Source organism: Amphiura filiformis, chromosome 3, assembly GCF_039555335.1.
Source record: "Amphiura filiformis chromosome 3, Afil_fr2py, whole genome shotgun sequence".
Classification (NCBI taxonomy): Eukaryota; Metazoa; Echinodermata; class Ophiuroidea; order Amphilepidida; family Amphiuridae; genus Amphiura; species Amphiura filiformis.
The window spans coordinates 67,782,697-67,800,347 of NC_092630.1; the positions used below are offsets into that span (position 1 = coordinate 67,782,697).

General features: G+C 35.6%; 1 protein-coding gene across 5 annotated transcripts in view; it reads right to left on the reverse strand.

Moving 5' to 3' along the window:
- The window catches only part of LOC140149021 (fibroblast growth factor receptor-like 1), a 98,305-nt gene extending 81,307 nt beyond the window's left edge, over positions 1–16,998 (reverse strand). The window contains exons 1-2 of one of the 5 annotated variants that reach the window (XM_072171160.1): positions 16,728–16,998; positions 10,506–10,625 (exon numbers count right to left, since the gene is read on the reverse strand). In XM_072171160.1, coding sequence (XP_072027261.1) covers positions 10,506–10,551 — 46 coding nt within the window. In that variant the 5' untranslated portion in view covers positions 10,552–10,625; positions 16,728–16,998. The other 4 variants (XM_072171164.1, XM_072171163.1, XM_072171161.1 and 1 more) reach the window with 4 other exon arrangements.
- Between the last annotated feature and the right edge of the window lie 653 nt (positions 16,999–17,651).

The following is a 17,651-nucleotide window of genomic DNA, read 5'->3' on the forward strand; positions in this document are numbered from 1 at the left end:
CAATCATCATAAATAGGTCACTTTGATGTCAATATTTCATACAACATCGCAAATACGGTATTAAGCTTGCAATGTAAAATTTAAATGGCACATTCTGTCTGGTATAAGCACATCTACATGCATTTTGCTTTCTTCAAAATGCCCGAATCTGAATTGTAAAGAAATGTATTCTGATTTAGCAAATCACAGATAGTGCCTTTAATGGGATAGCTCAAAATATGGTAATATCTTTTGACATAAATGTCCACCATAAAATTTTAAACTGACAGGAATTATTTTCCTTTTACAGAAACAAATTGATTGACTTCATAAAATTTTCTGGAAGGATATTGTGTAAAAACAAAAGCTGTTAATCCTTAACGAATATATTTTCATTTATATAATCCGGTATTTTGAAGGTGCTGTTTTTTACCATTTCTGGGCTTCTGAACATTTTCAAGGGATTTAAATTTTACTGATTCGTAATTTCATATACATCTAATCCAAAGCACTGCCTGATGAGCCAAAATATATTTATGGGTTTTTCTAGTCACACTTATCCTTTTACTCATGAGACAACAAAAATACAAAAATAAAGACACGGCAGCTCTGAAATGCCAACTTTAGGTCCTGTTTCAAAATAACTAGGGTATTCTGTGCCCCATAATAATTACTCCAGTTCCTTGGAAGGATTTGACGTTATAGGTGAGTGTTAGAATCCTCCCATCTTGTTACTCAATCCAGGATATCTTTGGCACAAAGGATCTAGACACAAAGCAATCTTGCTGCTGGTCAAATTAAATCCTTCACAATTCACTTTGTTCTACTTCTTGAAAATAAAATAATATTGCCACTACCTTCTACTCTCCACTAAATCCTCAGCGCTTTTTATTATTCAAAGCGCCCTCGTTACTTCCCAGTTGGGAATTGCAAACCTAAATACGCTCTAATGCTATACATAGCTATTTCGTAATGAAAACAGTAGATCAGGTACGGAATACATTGCCGAGTCAGCTCAGCAAAATCCGACAAATCCCCCTGCAAAGACAAATTCTAACAGGGCTGACAAACAATCGTTTTAAAAGCAGATTATGTGTAAATCCCTTCGCATTTGCAGGGTCTCGTCAGATGTGGCCGATGATAACGAAATTGGGGAAGGGAGGAGAGAGAGAGAAAAAAAAAACCTATGTCTCAGGGTGTGTACTGACATGCATTAGCTGTAAACGTATTTGATATGCCCGGAAGGGACTGAAAAGAAAACCCTACACACTACTATGATAAATACATGATCAAACTAACATACTATGAAACAAGGCTTATTGCTACATTCTTAATGCCCTTCCAGCACTAAATAGATGCACACACTTTCTCCTCATCATTTTCTTCTTTTGGTTGCTGTGGAGAGAACCAAACCTTATGGGGATTGTAATACAATTTGTTAGAGAGATGAAAGTGGCACTTCCTTTGTTGAAATTTTAAGCCCACACCATTGGGAGGCATGATTCATGTTTTATATCAATAGCATTAGACGAATACAAATATATGAAGTTCTGTTTTATTGTCATTTTCCCCGGCCACTTGAAGGCCATCTCAGTATCTACATTTCATTAAGAAAATTCCTGTAATTTGATTAATTCTTAGCTAGCTTTTTGAATCGCATTTAAATGGAATTAAGATTTTTAACTCTGAATGTTACATCCAGCTAGCAGCCTGGAAAACTCTAAAGCTTCACACTGAACATTGCTACAGTCACAAGATTCACGACAATAGGAAAGGTATCTATACACCCAATATCTGCCTTAGTTGATTTAGGCATCAGATGTGGATTGCCAAAACCAATCTCTGTGCATCCTTCTTAACTTTCCACCAGATCTCAGAATATCCAAACCTTAAAAGGAGATTATCAATTTATTAACAGTATCAGATTCTCTTTTGGTTTGAAATTTAAAGCTATAATGAATATAATGTATAGTTAGCTTTTTGTAATATAGGGCCTACATGTACATGTATGTGGTGCTTACTCAAGCATCTCTAAGTGAAGCTGGCATATGAATCTAGCATGTATCGTTAGCATGTTGACACATAGGAGGTACAATGATATTATCGCTTTCGTTCATTCCATGCTTCGCACGCTGTCAAAACAAAACCTGGGCATAATGAAAAAACTATGTTAACTGTCCGCTGCTTTAAATGAACCAAGGCAGAGTACTTTACAATAGATATAAGCTTTTTTTACCTAGTTTACAAAGGCCCCACATGGTTTAGTTAAAACAAAGCTAGTGACAATACTGGGGATGCGGACGACACATCGCGTGTGTGTACAGCTGTTGTGTTACTGGGGATTTCTGTTACGTATTCAAGTCTTGCTGTTATTGTTAACAAGATTACGGTAATGGATAACCCGCCCATACACTGGTCATCATCATCCCACACTGATCAGATGAAGGAAAGCTGATTTCATGACATTTCATTATCCAAAAATTGTCATTTATTTTGGAATTTGGTCAACCCAACTTAACACTAACAGTACACACTTGCAAAATTGCCAAGATTTGCATTAAATTTTCATCAAATACTTATTTATCCTGAAATCAACTTCCAATTTTTGCTATTTATGGCCAAGCCTAAAACGAAAATGGATAAAATCAAAATCCTGAGATCGGAAAGTTCTTCATCGTGCTCATAATTATAGTTATTTATACAGGTCACTGGCATGGAACATTATTGTCAAATTATTATGCATTATGTAAATGCAATTAGTACACAATAACATGAGAACAACCATTACATAAAATATCATTCATATGCTATACATGTAGTGCCACAAATAATGTGAAAAGTACAAAGAGATCATAGCATAGATTTTGGAATCTGAGTGAAAATGACACATACATTTCAGGACAAGATTGATACCAATGCCATACCTTAATCTCAGGAGAGTGAATATACATGTAAGAAGGGGGCAAAATTCCAGCTTTTCTTTTGCAAAGTCGCTATCTCAGCTAGCAATCGGCTCAACTAGCCACACCTGATCTTCCAAAGTGGTTGCATGGTGACGGTCTAGAGATGGCCATAGATACCTTAATCCCAATTCCGTTGTATGTCAGAGAAATTCCGACAATGTTTATCAATCTTGCATCTCACGAGAGCCTAGCTCAATTTCTTGTAAGGGGATCCTTATCTTTCTTCTCTTTTTTCATTTGTAAGGGAATCCTTATCTTTCTTCTCTTTTTTCGTGTACTGCTCTTTGATGCATATTTTAACTAGTCCTGAATAGTACTGTCAACTCCCTAGCAAGGACCTCGCTGGATAATTGTGATCTGATACGACCACTTGTAGTTGACTATTTTATGCTACAGGCATTCTTTGACATTCACTACATTGTTGGGTTCAAACATCTAAAACATGGCAATTTCCAATTTTGACCATAATTTGAAGGCATCTGCAAGCAATTCTAATCAAGATGAAGGTTTTTCACATTATTTCCTATAATTATCTGCAAAATAAGCTTAAATTTCTTTTTCAGAATGATACATCCAGTAGTAATGAGTAGCAATATCTGCTTATAACAATTTCGGATTCAAAGCAAGGATCACAAATCTGCAGATCATCACCATGCAAAAAGCAGACCTTCCTCTAATTAACGAAGACATTTATTTTACGTAGTCTTCATACTTGAATGAAAACTTGCATTTATTTAATTAACTGACAATAAGAATCTAATAATAAGTCAAGGTGAAATTGGTTGTTAGCAGATTGTTAAGTGCGAGTGATTTTTATACGAAAAATGTGAAATGTATTCTGCCATCAGTCTGCAGCATTCAACATTGCATTTTTCTACTAAAATACATTTTGATAATGAAATCATTATTAATTACAAAATTGATCTTGTTTTAGGAAATAGACTGGTACACTGATGAGTGATGATAATCCCATCACACTACACAGTTCATTGCACGACGCAGTCTATGTTGCAGTCTGCTGCAACCAAGTATCACATCTTAAAATAAAACAGTTAACGCTATTAAATGTAAGTGACAAGCAAATATAATCCCTACAGCGAAATAAATATCAACTCTATAATGATGTATACAGTATTAGTTATGCTAGGCATCTTCATGCACCAGTTGTATCTACCTATTACCTCTCTCTCACTCTCCCTCTCTCTCCCTCCATCTTATTCTCTCTGTCCTATCTCTTCTTTCTCCTCTTTTGCTCTCTTATTTCTCCGATAAAAAAAAGAAGCCCTGAGGACCTGCTAATCATGCAGTCAGTCTGATTTATGTCATACACCTTGCGCAGCATTATTATCGTTTCCTGAGCATACCCAAGAATAAATTTATATTAGTGTTTATATTATTGCACAGGGCTGACAATGGCCTAGATTCTGCCCTTAATTTATTCCAGTTCACCTGGGCTATTCAGTCAAACTATGTAAGCTTGTGGTAGCTCGCTGCAGGCAAGCAGGTAGGGAAATATCACTCCAACTTAGACCTCCGTGTTCCAGTTTGTCATTTAAAACTACAGTAAAGCGAACATACAAACTATTATAGCCTGTTCATCTGAAATAGAGGTCCCAGTGTTACGCAAGTCATGCATGCATCCCTTAAGCTAAGGTTACTTATATACCATTCCCATGGTAACATATTTCCATGGTTATCCATCCCTATCTTATTTGGCTTATTGTGTAAGCCTCTTGTAGAAAATAAATTTAAAAGCCTTAAATTCAAGATCTATTTAATGAAAAAAGAAAATGAGACTAATAAAATCAAGTGAAACAATGAAGCACATACAACCAATAGATATCAAGTCAGGTTCATCAGAAAATCTAGCAAAGTACTTGTTTTCAAGAACCTTTGTTTAATGACCGAAAATGCAATTACGCACATCAGATTTTGTGATCAGGCAAAATAATATGATATTATTGTGAGCAGACGTGAAAAACATCACTTCAACATCGCACATCTTCATGCAACGTCCACAAACACTTGATTGCTTGCTTCAGACTTGCATAAAAACAAACTTTCAATATCGGCTCAGTTACATCAACCTCTCCAAAAGAATGGCAATACACTCTGGATTTTTCTCATATAATTTGTTAAATCACAAAAGCCTCTATCCATACAGTTATCCAAACACTCATAAGACATAATGCAAATATAATATCAGCAGATATTGCCCTAGTCTATGATTAAGTCTTAATTACAGACATAATACATGTGCCTTTTCGCATGATTTTTTCCTGAGTAAATAATATTTCATTAAGTGATGTATTTTTCTCCTGTCAGTGTTGTGAGATGTTAGAGTACTCTATTATTACATCGACATGGCCAGATATTAATATCTCATTATTGTATTTAAATACAAATAAAGTCAACAAATAAGTAAAATGCAAAACTTTCTCAATTGTATTTTCAAACTGCCTAAAAGAAACACTTTTGCACAGTTGATAAAAATAGCCTCAGTTGCTTATTGCTCATGTTTTCTTCATGGACCTTTATCATGTTTTATCAACTTCATATTTTCATGCCTTTTTAATTTCACACAACATGTACTGATGTATGTAGCCTGGACACTAAAACAATGTGCTTACAGACTATAGCATCATCTTATTCTGGGAACATATTCATATATTCCATTCACTTTTCTTTTTGTCTTCCATATTTTATAAACATATGGTAGTTGTCCTTTCCTTAATAGAAGTCATCAGCATGATTTCTCTGTCCTGAACTAATAAAGTACGATTGAAATTGTATATCCAATTTGCACTGAAGGGATGGTTAATTGTGTAAGTTGTGTAGGCCACAAAGGAAATAATCAGTAACATGTGGAAAATGCAATGACTTGAACTGACAACTTCAATTAGAATTACTTAATGCAAACTAACATGTCATTTATGCAAATCAATATTTTACATTAAACACTTTTAAACTGCCATATATGCTGCACATGCATGCATGTTTATGGGCTACAATGCATTAACCTAAACATTGCTGAATCTTTATGGAAATTATGGGCAATTATTAAAATTCTAAAATTTGGATTACAGAAAATGTTTTGTCCACTAACTATAACAAACATGACAATGCTTTTAACAGATCTTCATGACAATTTTGAACTATTATTTCCTTTTTACCATGCAACCAGAAAAAGTGCACAAAATTGACATTAATTGTTGCAGTTTGCCCCAGGTTTTTGCCAAATGTTTCAATGTTAATAATTGAATCAAGAACTTAAATGGTTAAATGCTATTTAATATGTCAGACTCATCTTAGCCCCATTAATGCATTGAATCAGTTTTGATTTATTGATTTCCATTTTAACTTATCATTGTTTTACACAACCAAATATTAATAGCCATCAAATGTAGGGAGGTGATTTTGATAAATTTCCATTTAAAGATTGATTTTTTGTTGTAATGACGATGTTTGATTAATCATTGGTAAGGCGAATGGTATTAGGTTAATGCAAATCCAGATCTATAATATATGTGACCTTGTTTTGTTACATTAAAATGTCTCTAATGATTGAATTGATTCAAGTGTATGTCTGATGTCGCTCTATTTTTCTGTTTTCCTATCTTATCTTACACAACTTTTCCAAATTTATTTAAAAATATGATAATTCAAGTACAATCCTTTTTTTAAACTCTTCTACAAGTTATTTCTCTTCCAGGCAAGTATAGGTCAAAATAGCTCTAGAGAAGTTGTACACAACGAGAGTTTGAAGTTAGCTGCAAGTGAGTTTAAGACAGACTTATTTCTTGGTCTTACAATTACATGATACAATCTGACAGGTACTACATGTATGATGGCAGGTAAATTAAAATACAACTATTTCTACAGGCTATTTGTAGTTGATTTGATTTTCTATGAAATAAAAAGCAATAAATATTGTAGATGTAACAACAAATTACCAGCAAAAAGTAGGATGGAGTCATGGAGTGCATGGTCAATCCCATGATGCAATGGGGCCATTGTCTGCTTTCAATTTGTCACAGTATCTCTACATCAAGGTTTGCGAATGTAAAAATAGAAGTGCCTTATTATTCTTTTCTGTTCCATGCTGTGCCAAGATGGGCACATTGATACCAATTGCATACATATCTTTTGACCATCTACTCCTTTGCATGCTCTGCCTGTCCAGCAGTAGACCAACACACTCTTGTTCAGTTCATATTTACATATTGTTGACAAACACTCATTTATAATTTAATACAATACTGCAGAGATATGATCAACTTTAAATTTTCTTAAAATAAAATAGCATATGTTTGCCTTTAGTGTTATTTCCGTTCAAGTATTATGCGCTCATGTTGTCATTGCATCCAGCATTGCATATATAAATCTTCAAATCATAAAAATAATGATTAAATGACATTTATAAAGAACTGAAGTGCCCTCTGAAATTTACTTTGCCGTTTTAATATGCAAGAAATTAACTATCATGATTGACATCCTAAGATCTAGCAATATAAACATTCTTATAACAACTTGGACTATGCTACTATCTATTCTTCTTATCGGTATTTCAAGGTCTGCATGCTTGCCTGCTTCTTGTCTTTGGGGCTTCACTTGAGGAGTGAAATGTTTGCTTCTTAATTATGCCTGAAAACTGATAACGAGGACTGATAATTACTAGTACCAAATGTTTGTACTAGCTCCGAGTTGGGCAATATGGAGGCTAGTGAGACACAACTACTGGCGGGTTGCCGAAAAGGAATGTGTGTGCACTATAGTGTAATAATTAAAGGCAATCCCTATCTCATTTTACAGATTCTTATATAACAACCATATTAAATGCATAATAATTAAACACAAATAACAAATCGCCCATTTCAATTGTTCTCTAAAACAAGGGAAATTGGATGAAAATAACTGGATAAAACTTCACAGAAAGTTTGACTTTTTGGTACAAAAAAATACTCCCGGAAAGCAAGGCTGGGAAATACAGAATCTTGGGAACGTCATGAAGATGCCATTAACAATTGGCAGACATGTTCTAGCAAAGATTCCCATTATTTAATGACCCATGAAATTAGGCTTGTTTCTTACATAAGGTCACAGTCATTTGTACACAGAATAACAAACTATGTAACTATCAATTAAAACACGGTTAATTAACCATGCTTGTGCTTTATCATAATAAATTGTTCCCAGCAAACACCTAAGCCACACAACTGAACGTTAACTTGTCAATTAAATCAAATCAAAATGCAATTTACGAGATAAATATTGCAACTTACTACAATTATTATTAATTTTACTTAGATATCAGATTGACAACAAAAGCTAACATTGAGTTTAGTCAGCAGATCATAAGTCACAATCTCAATACAACACAACTCCTATGAAAACGTCACCATACAGGATTCTCACTCGACTTTGTACTCTACCAAAGTCCAATTTGATCTTGAAATGATGCCTGTCCTTATACCTATTTTTGTAAAATGCCCTAAGAGTAAACATGAAGCAAATACAGTATGTCTACATAAGCATGGTTCTCTTTAGTCATTCATATGAGCAGCAAATAAGGTAAAGGCCATGCTTTGAATATTGTATTGAAAGAGCTTGGTACAAAAATATGATCAATAGAAAATGAATGGGGTTCTGAACTAATGCCCTTTTCCCTATACTAATACAATGTGCAGTCCAAGGTAAACATTGATGGAACTGAATCTTACAGCAGATGGACTGGCTTGCCATGAGTCTCAGAATGGATAATCTTTGCCCTAATCTTGGCTGTCATTTATTGATCACACCTTTTGAGATGAAGGAGATACCATTATCTGATAATGACTTGTGATTAGGAATGGGATGGACAAGTCCCTCCCAATTCCAATTTATAATGTAATCCCTTTTCATCTACACAATAGCAAGCCACTTGCATGAGTAATTGCTTTAAATGTGGTACAGTTATAATTGCAATAATAAGCAGCTTATTGGGTACCGGTACCCTAACTTATGCAAGATTATGCCATTACAATAATCACAGTGATGGCATCATCGAGTTGCAAAAAATACAGGTTATGATTAAAATTTACATTTATTTATCTATCTATCATCAAAATCATAATGTGAATTGAAGTTAATAGATGTCCCCTTTCTAACATTTACTACTGACACATTACATCAAAAATGGGAAAGAAGTTTGGTATCATTAAAAAAATTATTTTACTTTTGACCAAAGTGGGGGGATGAGACTGTGGATCACGAAATACTCTTTAACTAACCATGCTTGCTAACCAATTACAAGTACATAACAGCCGGAGCTAAATGTTGGATGGCCAAAACAACAACAAACAAATAAACAAAAGAAAAGAGGAAAACACATATTTGATCACAACTAATGATATTAAACTAAAGTATAAGTTGATAGAAAATTATAACAAGCAACAAGATAATATAAGATAATATAAAATAATTTATTGTTAAATTTTTATGTACACAGAAATGTGATGTGTGTATTCAATTCATCAGGGGTGTATCAGCAGTGGCGGCGCCCGGGGGGGGGCATGGGGAAAATGCCCCAAGTCAGAACTCTTGCCCCCCCCCCAGAAAAACCCAAAATTACGAAAAATTTCCACTTTTTACGGTAATTTTGCGCAAACTTTGTTGATTTTGCCCCCCCTGAAATTCACTTTGCTCCCCTAATGCCCCCCGAAAAATTTCCTGGCACCGCCACTGTGTATCAGGTGGGGAGCTAGGGGGTTGCAGACCCCTCAGATCACTCTATGTTAGCTTCACCCACCAGGCATAGGCCTACATGATGAAGAGAGACTCAAAAGATGTATACATTAATTTTTAGAATCTAGAATCAAACAGGCCAAAAATAGTCAAATTATACAGTTGCCCATCCCTGATACGTCAGCCCTGTTATATGGTATGTGAATATAGATTAATCATGCAACAACAACATTTCAAGTTAACAAATCGACTGATCCATCTTACAACAAATCAAAATTCTTTGACAAACAGTTCATAAATAATATGCCAAACTGTGTACCTTCAGTATGACCCAAAGTAAACATTGATACAATTGATGAGATATGGCAGACGATTAATGATAAAACTGCTTTTTGAATGCTCCTATATGTTGTATTCACAGCAGAGGCCTAAACCGCCTATCCCAATTTACATTTATTGTATGTTCCGGGTATGTTCTCTTTTTGACATGGCTAAACAATGTTATTATAATGTCCTAGAACATTCATTACATTAGGGCCAATATTAATATGATTATTATGAGTCTATTATAGATAGTAGAAAATAGGCCTATGAAAATTATACACTAGTATACTAGAACTTGGGCAACTCAAGACTTCTTATGTGCAAAATGGCCCTTGTATAAACAAGGGCAAATTATTTGGCAATGTGAGCGGGAATAAATCGAAAGAAAATACCAGTACAGGCTCTCTGTATAGCCCTATATGTTTTTCTAAGAGAGCCACAACGCCGGGTTAGTGGTAGGGCTTGTTTTGATAGGCAATGCTGTTTGTGAGCCTAGGTTACTTAGAACTAACTTACCTCGAACTTCAGCAGCGAGTACACACGATGCGGCAAAATAACCCATATCCAAGTAGCGATTCCATTGAGAAAAGGCCCCGCCATTGCAGTTCGTTCAGTCCCAGATATTCGCACAGATCCCTGTAGGTACACCATTAAGAAAAAACAAAATATTAAGTCCTGGATTTAAGCAAAAATCGGTCTTTTTGTGTCTGTTGTCCATGTTAAAATTACAGCGCTGGTATACACGGTGCTACTCCCGCCATTGTGAGGAGGTGAATAACTGGTGTTTTGAATGGTGTACACACACGACCGCATGCATTTGATCGTCCACAAAGAGCTTTTACCAAGTGCCCTTCTGCAAGAGTTTGGAAGTCTGAAAGCTGATACAACACGGTCAGCCAAAAACACTTCTAAGTTGCGTCAGTGCATGAATTTTAATTTTGAAAACACCACCAATGGAATATAAAAAATATATGTGCACTATTTTTCACACATAGGTGTTTTTTTTTTCAATTCCTTTACCAAATTCTCTATTTGCATTCAGCAAATTATTTTCGTATTTATAAATAGGCCTTTCACTTTTCAGTTCATAAGCCCGAGGATGACAATTTCACCTAAACACAACCGAAGGCTCGCGCCTGCGAGTCTACTATTTTGGTCTTCAAGAATTATGAACTGTCAAATTAACTGTCTACCAAGTTTAATTTACGATGTGTGCTTTAGTAGAATTCATGACAAAACATGGTGATATTTTATGTTTCCCATTGGTACATGAAGGGCAGCCAAGTTCGCGTGCTTGATCTCTAGGCTACAATATCAAATGCATCAAAATCGGCAAGTCTTTCTTTTCCCGACATTTTTATTACATACACACCGCGTTGAATTACAAAAGTGGGTTGAAAAAGCAGCAATTTGCCAACTGCAGGCCTACCCTAAAATTTACCGAATTTTTCGTTCACCCTCATTTTTAATTCGGAATTAAAATACAAGCTTTTTGTCACCCCTACAGACTCCCCCGCAGACTTCATCTTTATCTCGTATCAAAGCCCGACCATCATCAGATCATCGAAGTCATCAATAACCACGTGGGCAGGTAAATTTCAATATGCATCAGTGAAACAATTTACTGTCTGCAGTCTAGACCTTTTTCGTCCAACATAACTGTAAATTAATTCAGTTGTTTGCCCGTGTGTCGATTTCAAATTCAGTGTTGCACCTTTATTTTATAATTCACTCAATGTAAAAAAATAAAATGCGTGTTTGTCTTTTCGGATGTTGGTAAAAACGCCATCAGCTGCGAGCTAGCCAGCCAACGCGACCATCAGATCATGTAGGCTATGTAAGCTTCAGAAGTTACTTAGCTGTGGGGGTAGAAAAAGACGACCAAATGACGGTTTCTTTGTAGCGACATTCAATAGTTCACCATTTTGGTTTTAGGTTTCCACATTCAATATATTATATTGGTCATTATATCGCTTAGTATGTAGACTGACTTGAGGTCACTATTTCTTAGTGCGGAATTTCATCTAGAAACCAGATAACATAACAAAATACTCCAGGTTTTCTTTCCCGCGTCGTCAAACATTATAAAAACAAATCCATATTTTTACCTTTATGTTTTGTTTTCGTTGTGTTTCCTTTAAACTTTATTTATACTCTACTCGTTCGATCAAGTTCTCCATTTCATCATTATCCGCACATATATTTTCGATACCCAATCGACTGAAGATCATATGAATTCCATAACAAATCGACAAGTAAATGGTGTGGGCTCCATGTAGATGATGTCTTTTCTAATGTTAATCACCGTTCAATGGGCAAACAATAGCTCCTTCGTTGGCTCTGAATGAAGGCGACAGCATCATAATAGAGCAGTAACGAGCGTGTAATGATGGTGAAGAAAGAATTCGATGCCAAAAAGCACTTCACGTCGATAATGTAAGTCTTCAAATTGAGACAACTTGAAATCGTCGAAGAGGTCTTCAACTATGTAATTCCAATGCGTGCCGGTTTCCAGATCACATAGGTATCCAATTATGTGTATTTTTTATTCATTGTTTCACATCATTTATACTCAGACTTTCTACGTCCAAACATTCCCACGGCTACCAACATGTATCACCGTGGATCTTTGCTAAAATCATGTATATTTTATGTCTGGTGAGCAATATTCATCCAAGTGTTAATAAATAGTATTAACTCAGCAACAAATCACCAAGGCCGTGCATGTATCATGTAATTCAGCACAATGTTTTTCTCCATCATTGTCCATATAGTATTCCTGGAATCAATTCCTCTGCCATTTATGGTTTCCTTCAATTAGACCCCCTATATATATCGTTATACTGAAGCCCTTAAAAGGCTTCCATTTATACAATTCAAAGCCAAGTTCTGTCATCTTAACTCATCTTCATGATTTATTTCATCACATTCAATTATGGACAAAATTTACGGTTCCACAAAGGATCTCTAAAAATTTTCATACTCAACATGCTCAAGTCAAAGCAGAGTCTATGCTCAAAGCGCAAAATGGTGTGAATCTTTATACGCCCCACACAAAATAGCATTGATTTAAATACCGATTTAAACGATAACATCACATGCAAGTGCGATTCTATCTTAAAATTGTATCTTGTGAAGTTAATTTTAACTCAACTTGCTCGATAGCGAGATAGATTCAAAGGCATTTGGAATCGTCAGCAGATGTTCCATGACGTAATGACATCTCGTTTTCAAAGACGGATTGCATTGACAGCGTCTTCTTTACCCGCGCTTCGACTCTTTTCAATAAGCAAAAACATTCGCAACTCAATAAAATAATAATTTGTTTTATCCAAGCTGAGATAAAGATACATCTGCCCGTGCAAAGCCGACTGAAACACCCTTAGAGAACTGATAAACCCAAGTTTCATTGACATTCAACATAGAGGATGCATCTGTTTCACTATCTTGTCGGTGCAGTGAAGAAAATCGCAAAATTGAGTGAGAAACATTTTCAAGAAGTTGACAGCTTATAGCCAAGGTATTTACTTGCATTCGAGGATTGCATGGAAATATATATATGGAGCAGTGCCCACCGGCAAACTTGTCTTCTAATTTTATACGAAGCTAACACAAGCTCAATCCTGATGATATTCGTGCGTGTAAACTTTGCAATTTAAGCATCATTTACTTGTATATGAGTATGACATAATATTAAGCATGCAGTTTAAAATTTCCATTACATTATGCATATAGTAAAAATGAATCTTAACATACAATGGCTACATGAACTTTCACGTCTTTTTATAATCATTAAAATACAGTTTCCAAACGCCAATTTGTAACATTTCGTCAATCTTTGAATGTCCAAATCATGCAAATGCGCTCTCTTATATCTGAATCAAACCTGGCCTATAGTATTATTCATGTTAGTAAATAGTATTGTCAACATGATTCATTATTTACGAATATATTTATACACAAATCAAAATATAATATTATGGGATGTCGAGTTGCCATGCTTTCGAAGTTATTACAACTTCGCAAGACAAGAGACAAATCGAGTTTTAAAAAAATTCATATTATTAATCATTGTCTTGTCACGCCATAGCTAGTATAATTGAGAGGCGTATCAATTAGATTAATAGATTTATCACCATCTATCATGTTTAAATTATCATCTTTATTCATACTTAACCATTTTTAACTTATTATAAATCTTAATCATCTTTTAATATGCACCAAGTAGAATAGACTCCGAACCTCGTTTCCGTGGTAACAGTACACGTGAAATCTGACACGACACTCCTCAACTTACTTACCTTTTCGTGTAGAATTCCTTTTTAAAATCCTATGATACTAAAAATTTCCAGTTATTCAACGTTTTCGCACCATGGTATAGTAACATAATCTCAAAACTGACCATCAGTGAGTTAATTCTCCAGGGACCATTAGAAGCGCGAGAAAATCCAATAGCGCTAACACATTTTAAAAGTCCTTTAACGTGTGTGAATCGCCGGCCTTCTCTGCTTATGGTCTTGAGAACAATGCATGACAAAAGAAGTCGTGAGTCTGTGAATGACAGGTACTGGGGTGGCAAATGATGAAAGACAACCGATTGGATGAGCTATGACAGTGATAAATGGGTTGCGAGCGCGTGCATAGATGTTGCGTGAAAACGACGGGACAGATTCTCAACAGATGGCGCTATATCAACAGATTCTTTTCCTACAAATTATTTTGTTGCAGAGGGTGTGCTATTCACGTCTAAAGTAAAATAAGAATGGAGTTTGAAAATGATTATGGTTGTAGTAATGGAATTCCTTTATAAGAAATCGTTAGTAGTAGTAAATTGTTTTGCAGAAAACCGTGTACAAATAACAGTATAAAGAAATCGAAATTACCAGCCTGAGCCTTGGCATGATCATTGGTGTAATTCGTTAATGATTAGAGTCATGTAAAAATTGACAGACCAGTTACGCACTAACACACAATCATAACACACATTCAAACTTTACTTGAATTAAAACATTAAAAGGATGATTCGTTTCTTGATCGTGTTATTGACTGATTTAGATCAAGAGCTGGTACATCAAGTTCCGGTTCATTCGCGTTGCAGGATCCCAACGCTGCCACCAAAAATTTCGAATCTCGCGAATCACGTATGAGATCTCCCTTAATCAGCATGAGCCAGCATGGCATGGGGAACTTCCACAGAAATCACTGTAAATAGGCCTACTCATTCGATTTGGTGCTTGAGGCTCGATCCACTGTCGATCTGCGGCATGCAGGCGTCCAGAGAAGATGAGCAGAAACCCAAAACTTTGTGTGCCATTCATCAACAATGGACGCATAGTTCGTCACTTTGAGGTTTCATCCGCATGATCGGTCCGAGGCAAAGCACGTTTACGTTTTTCACTCAGTCACGAACATTGGTGTATTTATTCCAGGGCATGAACGTTTATATGGTTGAAGGGACTAACTTGTACCAGACCCGGACCCCCAACACTTTTTGTATACACTCTAATATTATAGGCCTAAAAGATGGCCTCCGCCATTTAACATGATTAACGCCTTTCAATCAAATATGCGATGATAAGTCTTAATTAACATAGTTAAATCAGGAAATTATCACATTAACTTCTCACTCAAACAGGAAGCTTCATTTGACCGGATAAGGTTTGTCAGTGATCTTGTCACAAATATAGATGATAATTATTGACACATATCTGGATCAAAGGGCTGTTTGTTACATATTAATTATTATACACAGACAGTTTTCGTTTGTCCAAACTTTCACGAGTAAATCATAATTTCATCACATATTCGAGTTCATTGTTTTGATTTCTTCCCCGTTTCTTTATACATAATTTCCATATTTCCGTTTATTTCGCTTCAGCTGGTCTACATTATTTAACCAATATTCCATTTCATGAAAACCTTTTCAACTTTTGTGAATGCCTATTCATAATAACAACACCTCGAGCATAGTACAGGCAAGTCAAGTCAAAACACAGATATGCCAAAACGTCAGTCAAATGCAAGGGTCATAAATCTTTCGACCTACTCACGACCGCCACCTAATTGCTAAGTAATGTAATGTTTGCGTTGCAATTACTGATAATCAGCGTGTGTTGCTCGTAAAACAGTCAGTATAACGTGGCATGACGATGTCGGGATCTTTAAGCACATGAAAAGATGACACTTCGATCGTGCCTAAAAATCATGTCTGTATTTTATAGGCTGGCTGGTGTACATGGCAAAAGAGTTTCGCAAACTTTTCTTGACAATATATATCTCATTTGGTACATGTTTGTAAAGTTAAAGATTCCGGAGTCAAGCATCGTTTATAATTACAAATTGAACATTAATTTGCAATTGCATTTAAACTGGTCGTATCAAACACTTTAAGACTTTCGAGAGTTGATGTTGATATACAGTCCGATCAAAAAAATAAATGTATAGGTGCTATGTTCTCAAAGGTGTGGAAGGTTCAGTGTTTCGTAATTTACTTTCACTTGTTCGTCACCACCAACTTACCCAAACGTTTATGACTTGACAAATTAGTAATTCGATAAAGCAGTTTATATAAAAAGTTACTGGGTTTTAGAACAAAAATGACGGATACCTTTAGGTGGCCCAAAATTGTAACAGACAGAAAGACCAGACAGTTGACGTGGAGTTAGAGTAGGCCTATATTTTACCGCCAAAGATTAGTAAAAACTTCCCGTTCACGTCCCAAATATAAGAAACACGCACCTCTGTCACTAGAAGATCTCCTCAAGGCTATGCAGATCATGCAGATCGACAAGTTTTTATCATCCAGAGTTTCTTTACACAATATTCTGGAAAATATGCACGTATATTATCCACAAGAGAATGTTAGTTCGTTTTTCCTCAAGAACTTTTTTTCAGCACTGGCGACAGCCTATATCCGTGTACTGCTGTGTCGGAACGCTGTGTATGAATAATCCAACCGAGTAAGGCAAAACCATGCGATTTGTCTAAACCCCTGTGGTGAATTTGTGTTTAGCATAGGTGTCACTCATAACCACTCGAGAGTGTGTTACCCATGGACTGCCTGCCCTTCCGCCCGTCACTCAATCACTGGTAGTATTCTAGCCCTGCCTGCCTGCCTGAAGTTTTTGCATGAAGACCCAGGTTTAGCTAGGCCCACAACTTTATTTACCTAACTTCTTTACTCTCCTGGCTGTTGACATACCCTATTCAAATTCTCATCACTAACCGATAAAAAATTTGCATTGCCCTGAAGGTAAATTGGTCTGCTATGTTAAGGGGGTTTGTCTCTGCACCGATTGGTTAGTTTTACCAACGTGATTAAAAGCTAAATCAAAGATGTGTAAGATAACAATTAAGGTTTGTTTCTATGTGGATTTTGGGTAAATTTTACCATTTCTTGCAGATATACGGGTTCCAATTTGCTAGGCGTTTGTTTACACACGTACTCATTATCAATTGTTTTATCAAACAAACAAAACAATCAACTGAATGAGCCAGGGTGAGACTTCGAACTTTTTCATAGTTTTCATGGTGGTGTAAAATATCGAAAATATACCCAACCCTTACTCTAAAAGTTGTGCATGTCAATCTGAACTAAAATTAAAAGAAACAATTTGAAAATAAATAAATACGTACAAGCAAAAGCAGAACGTATGTTGGGAG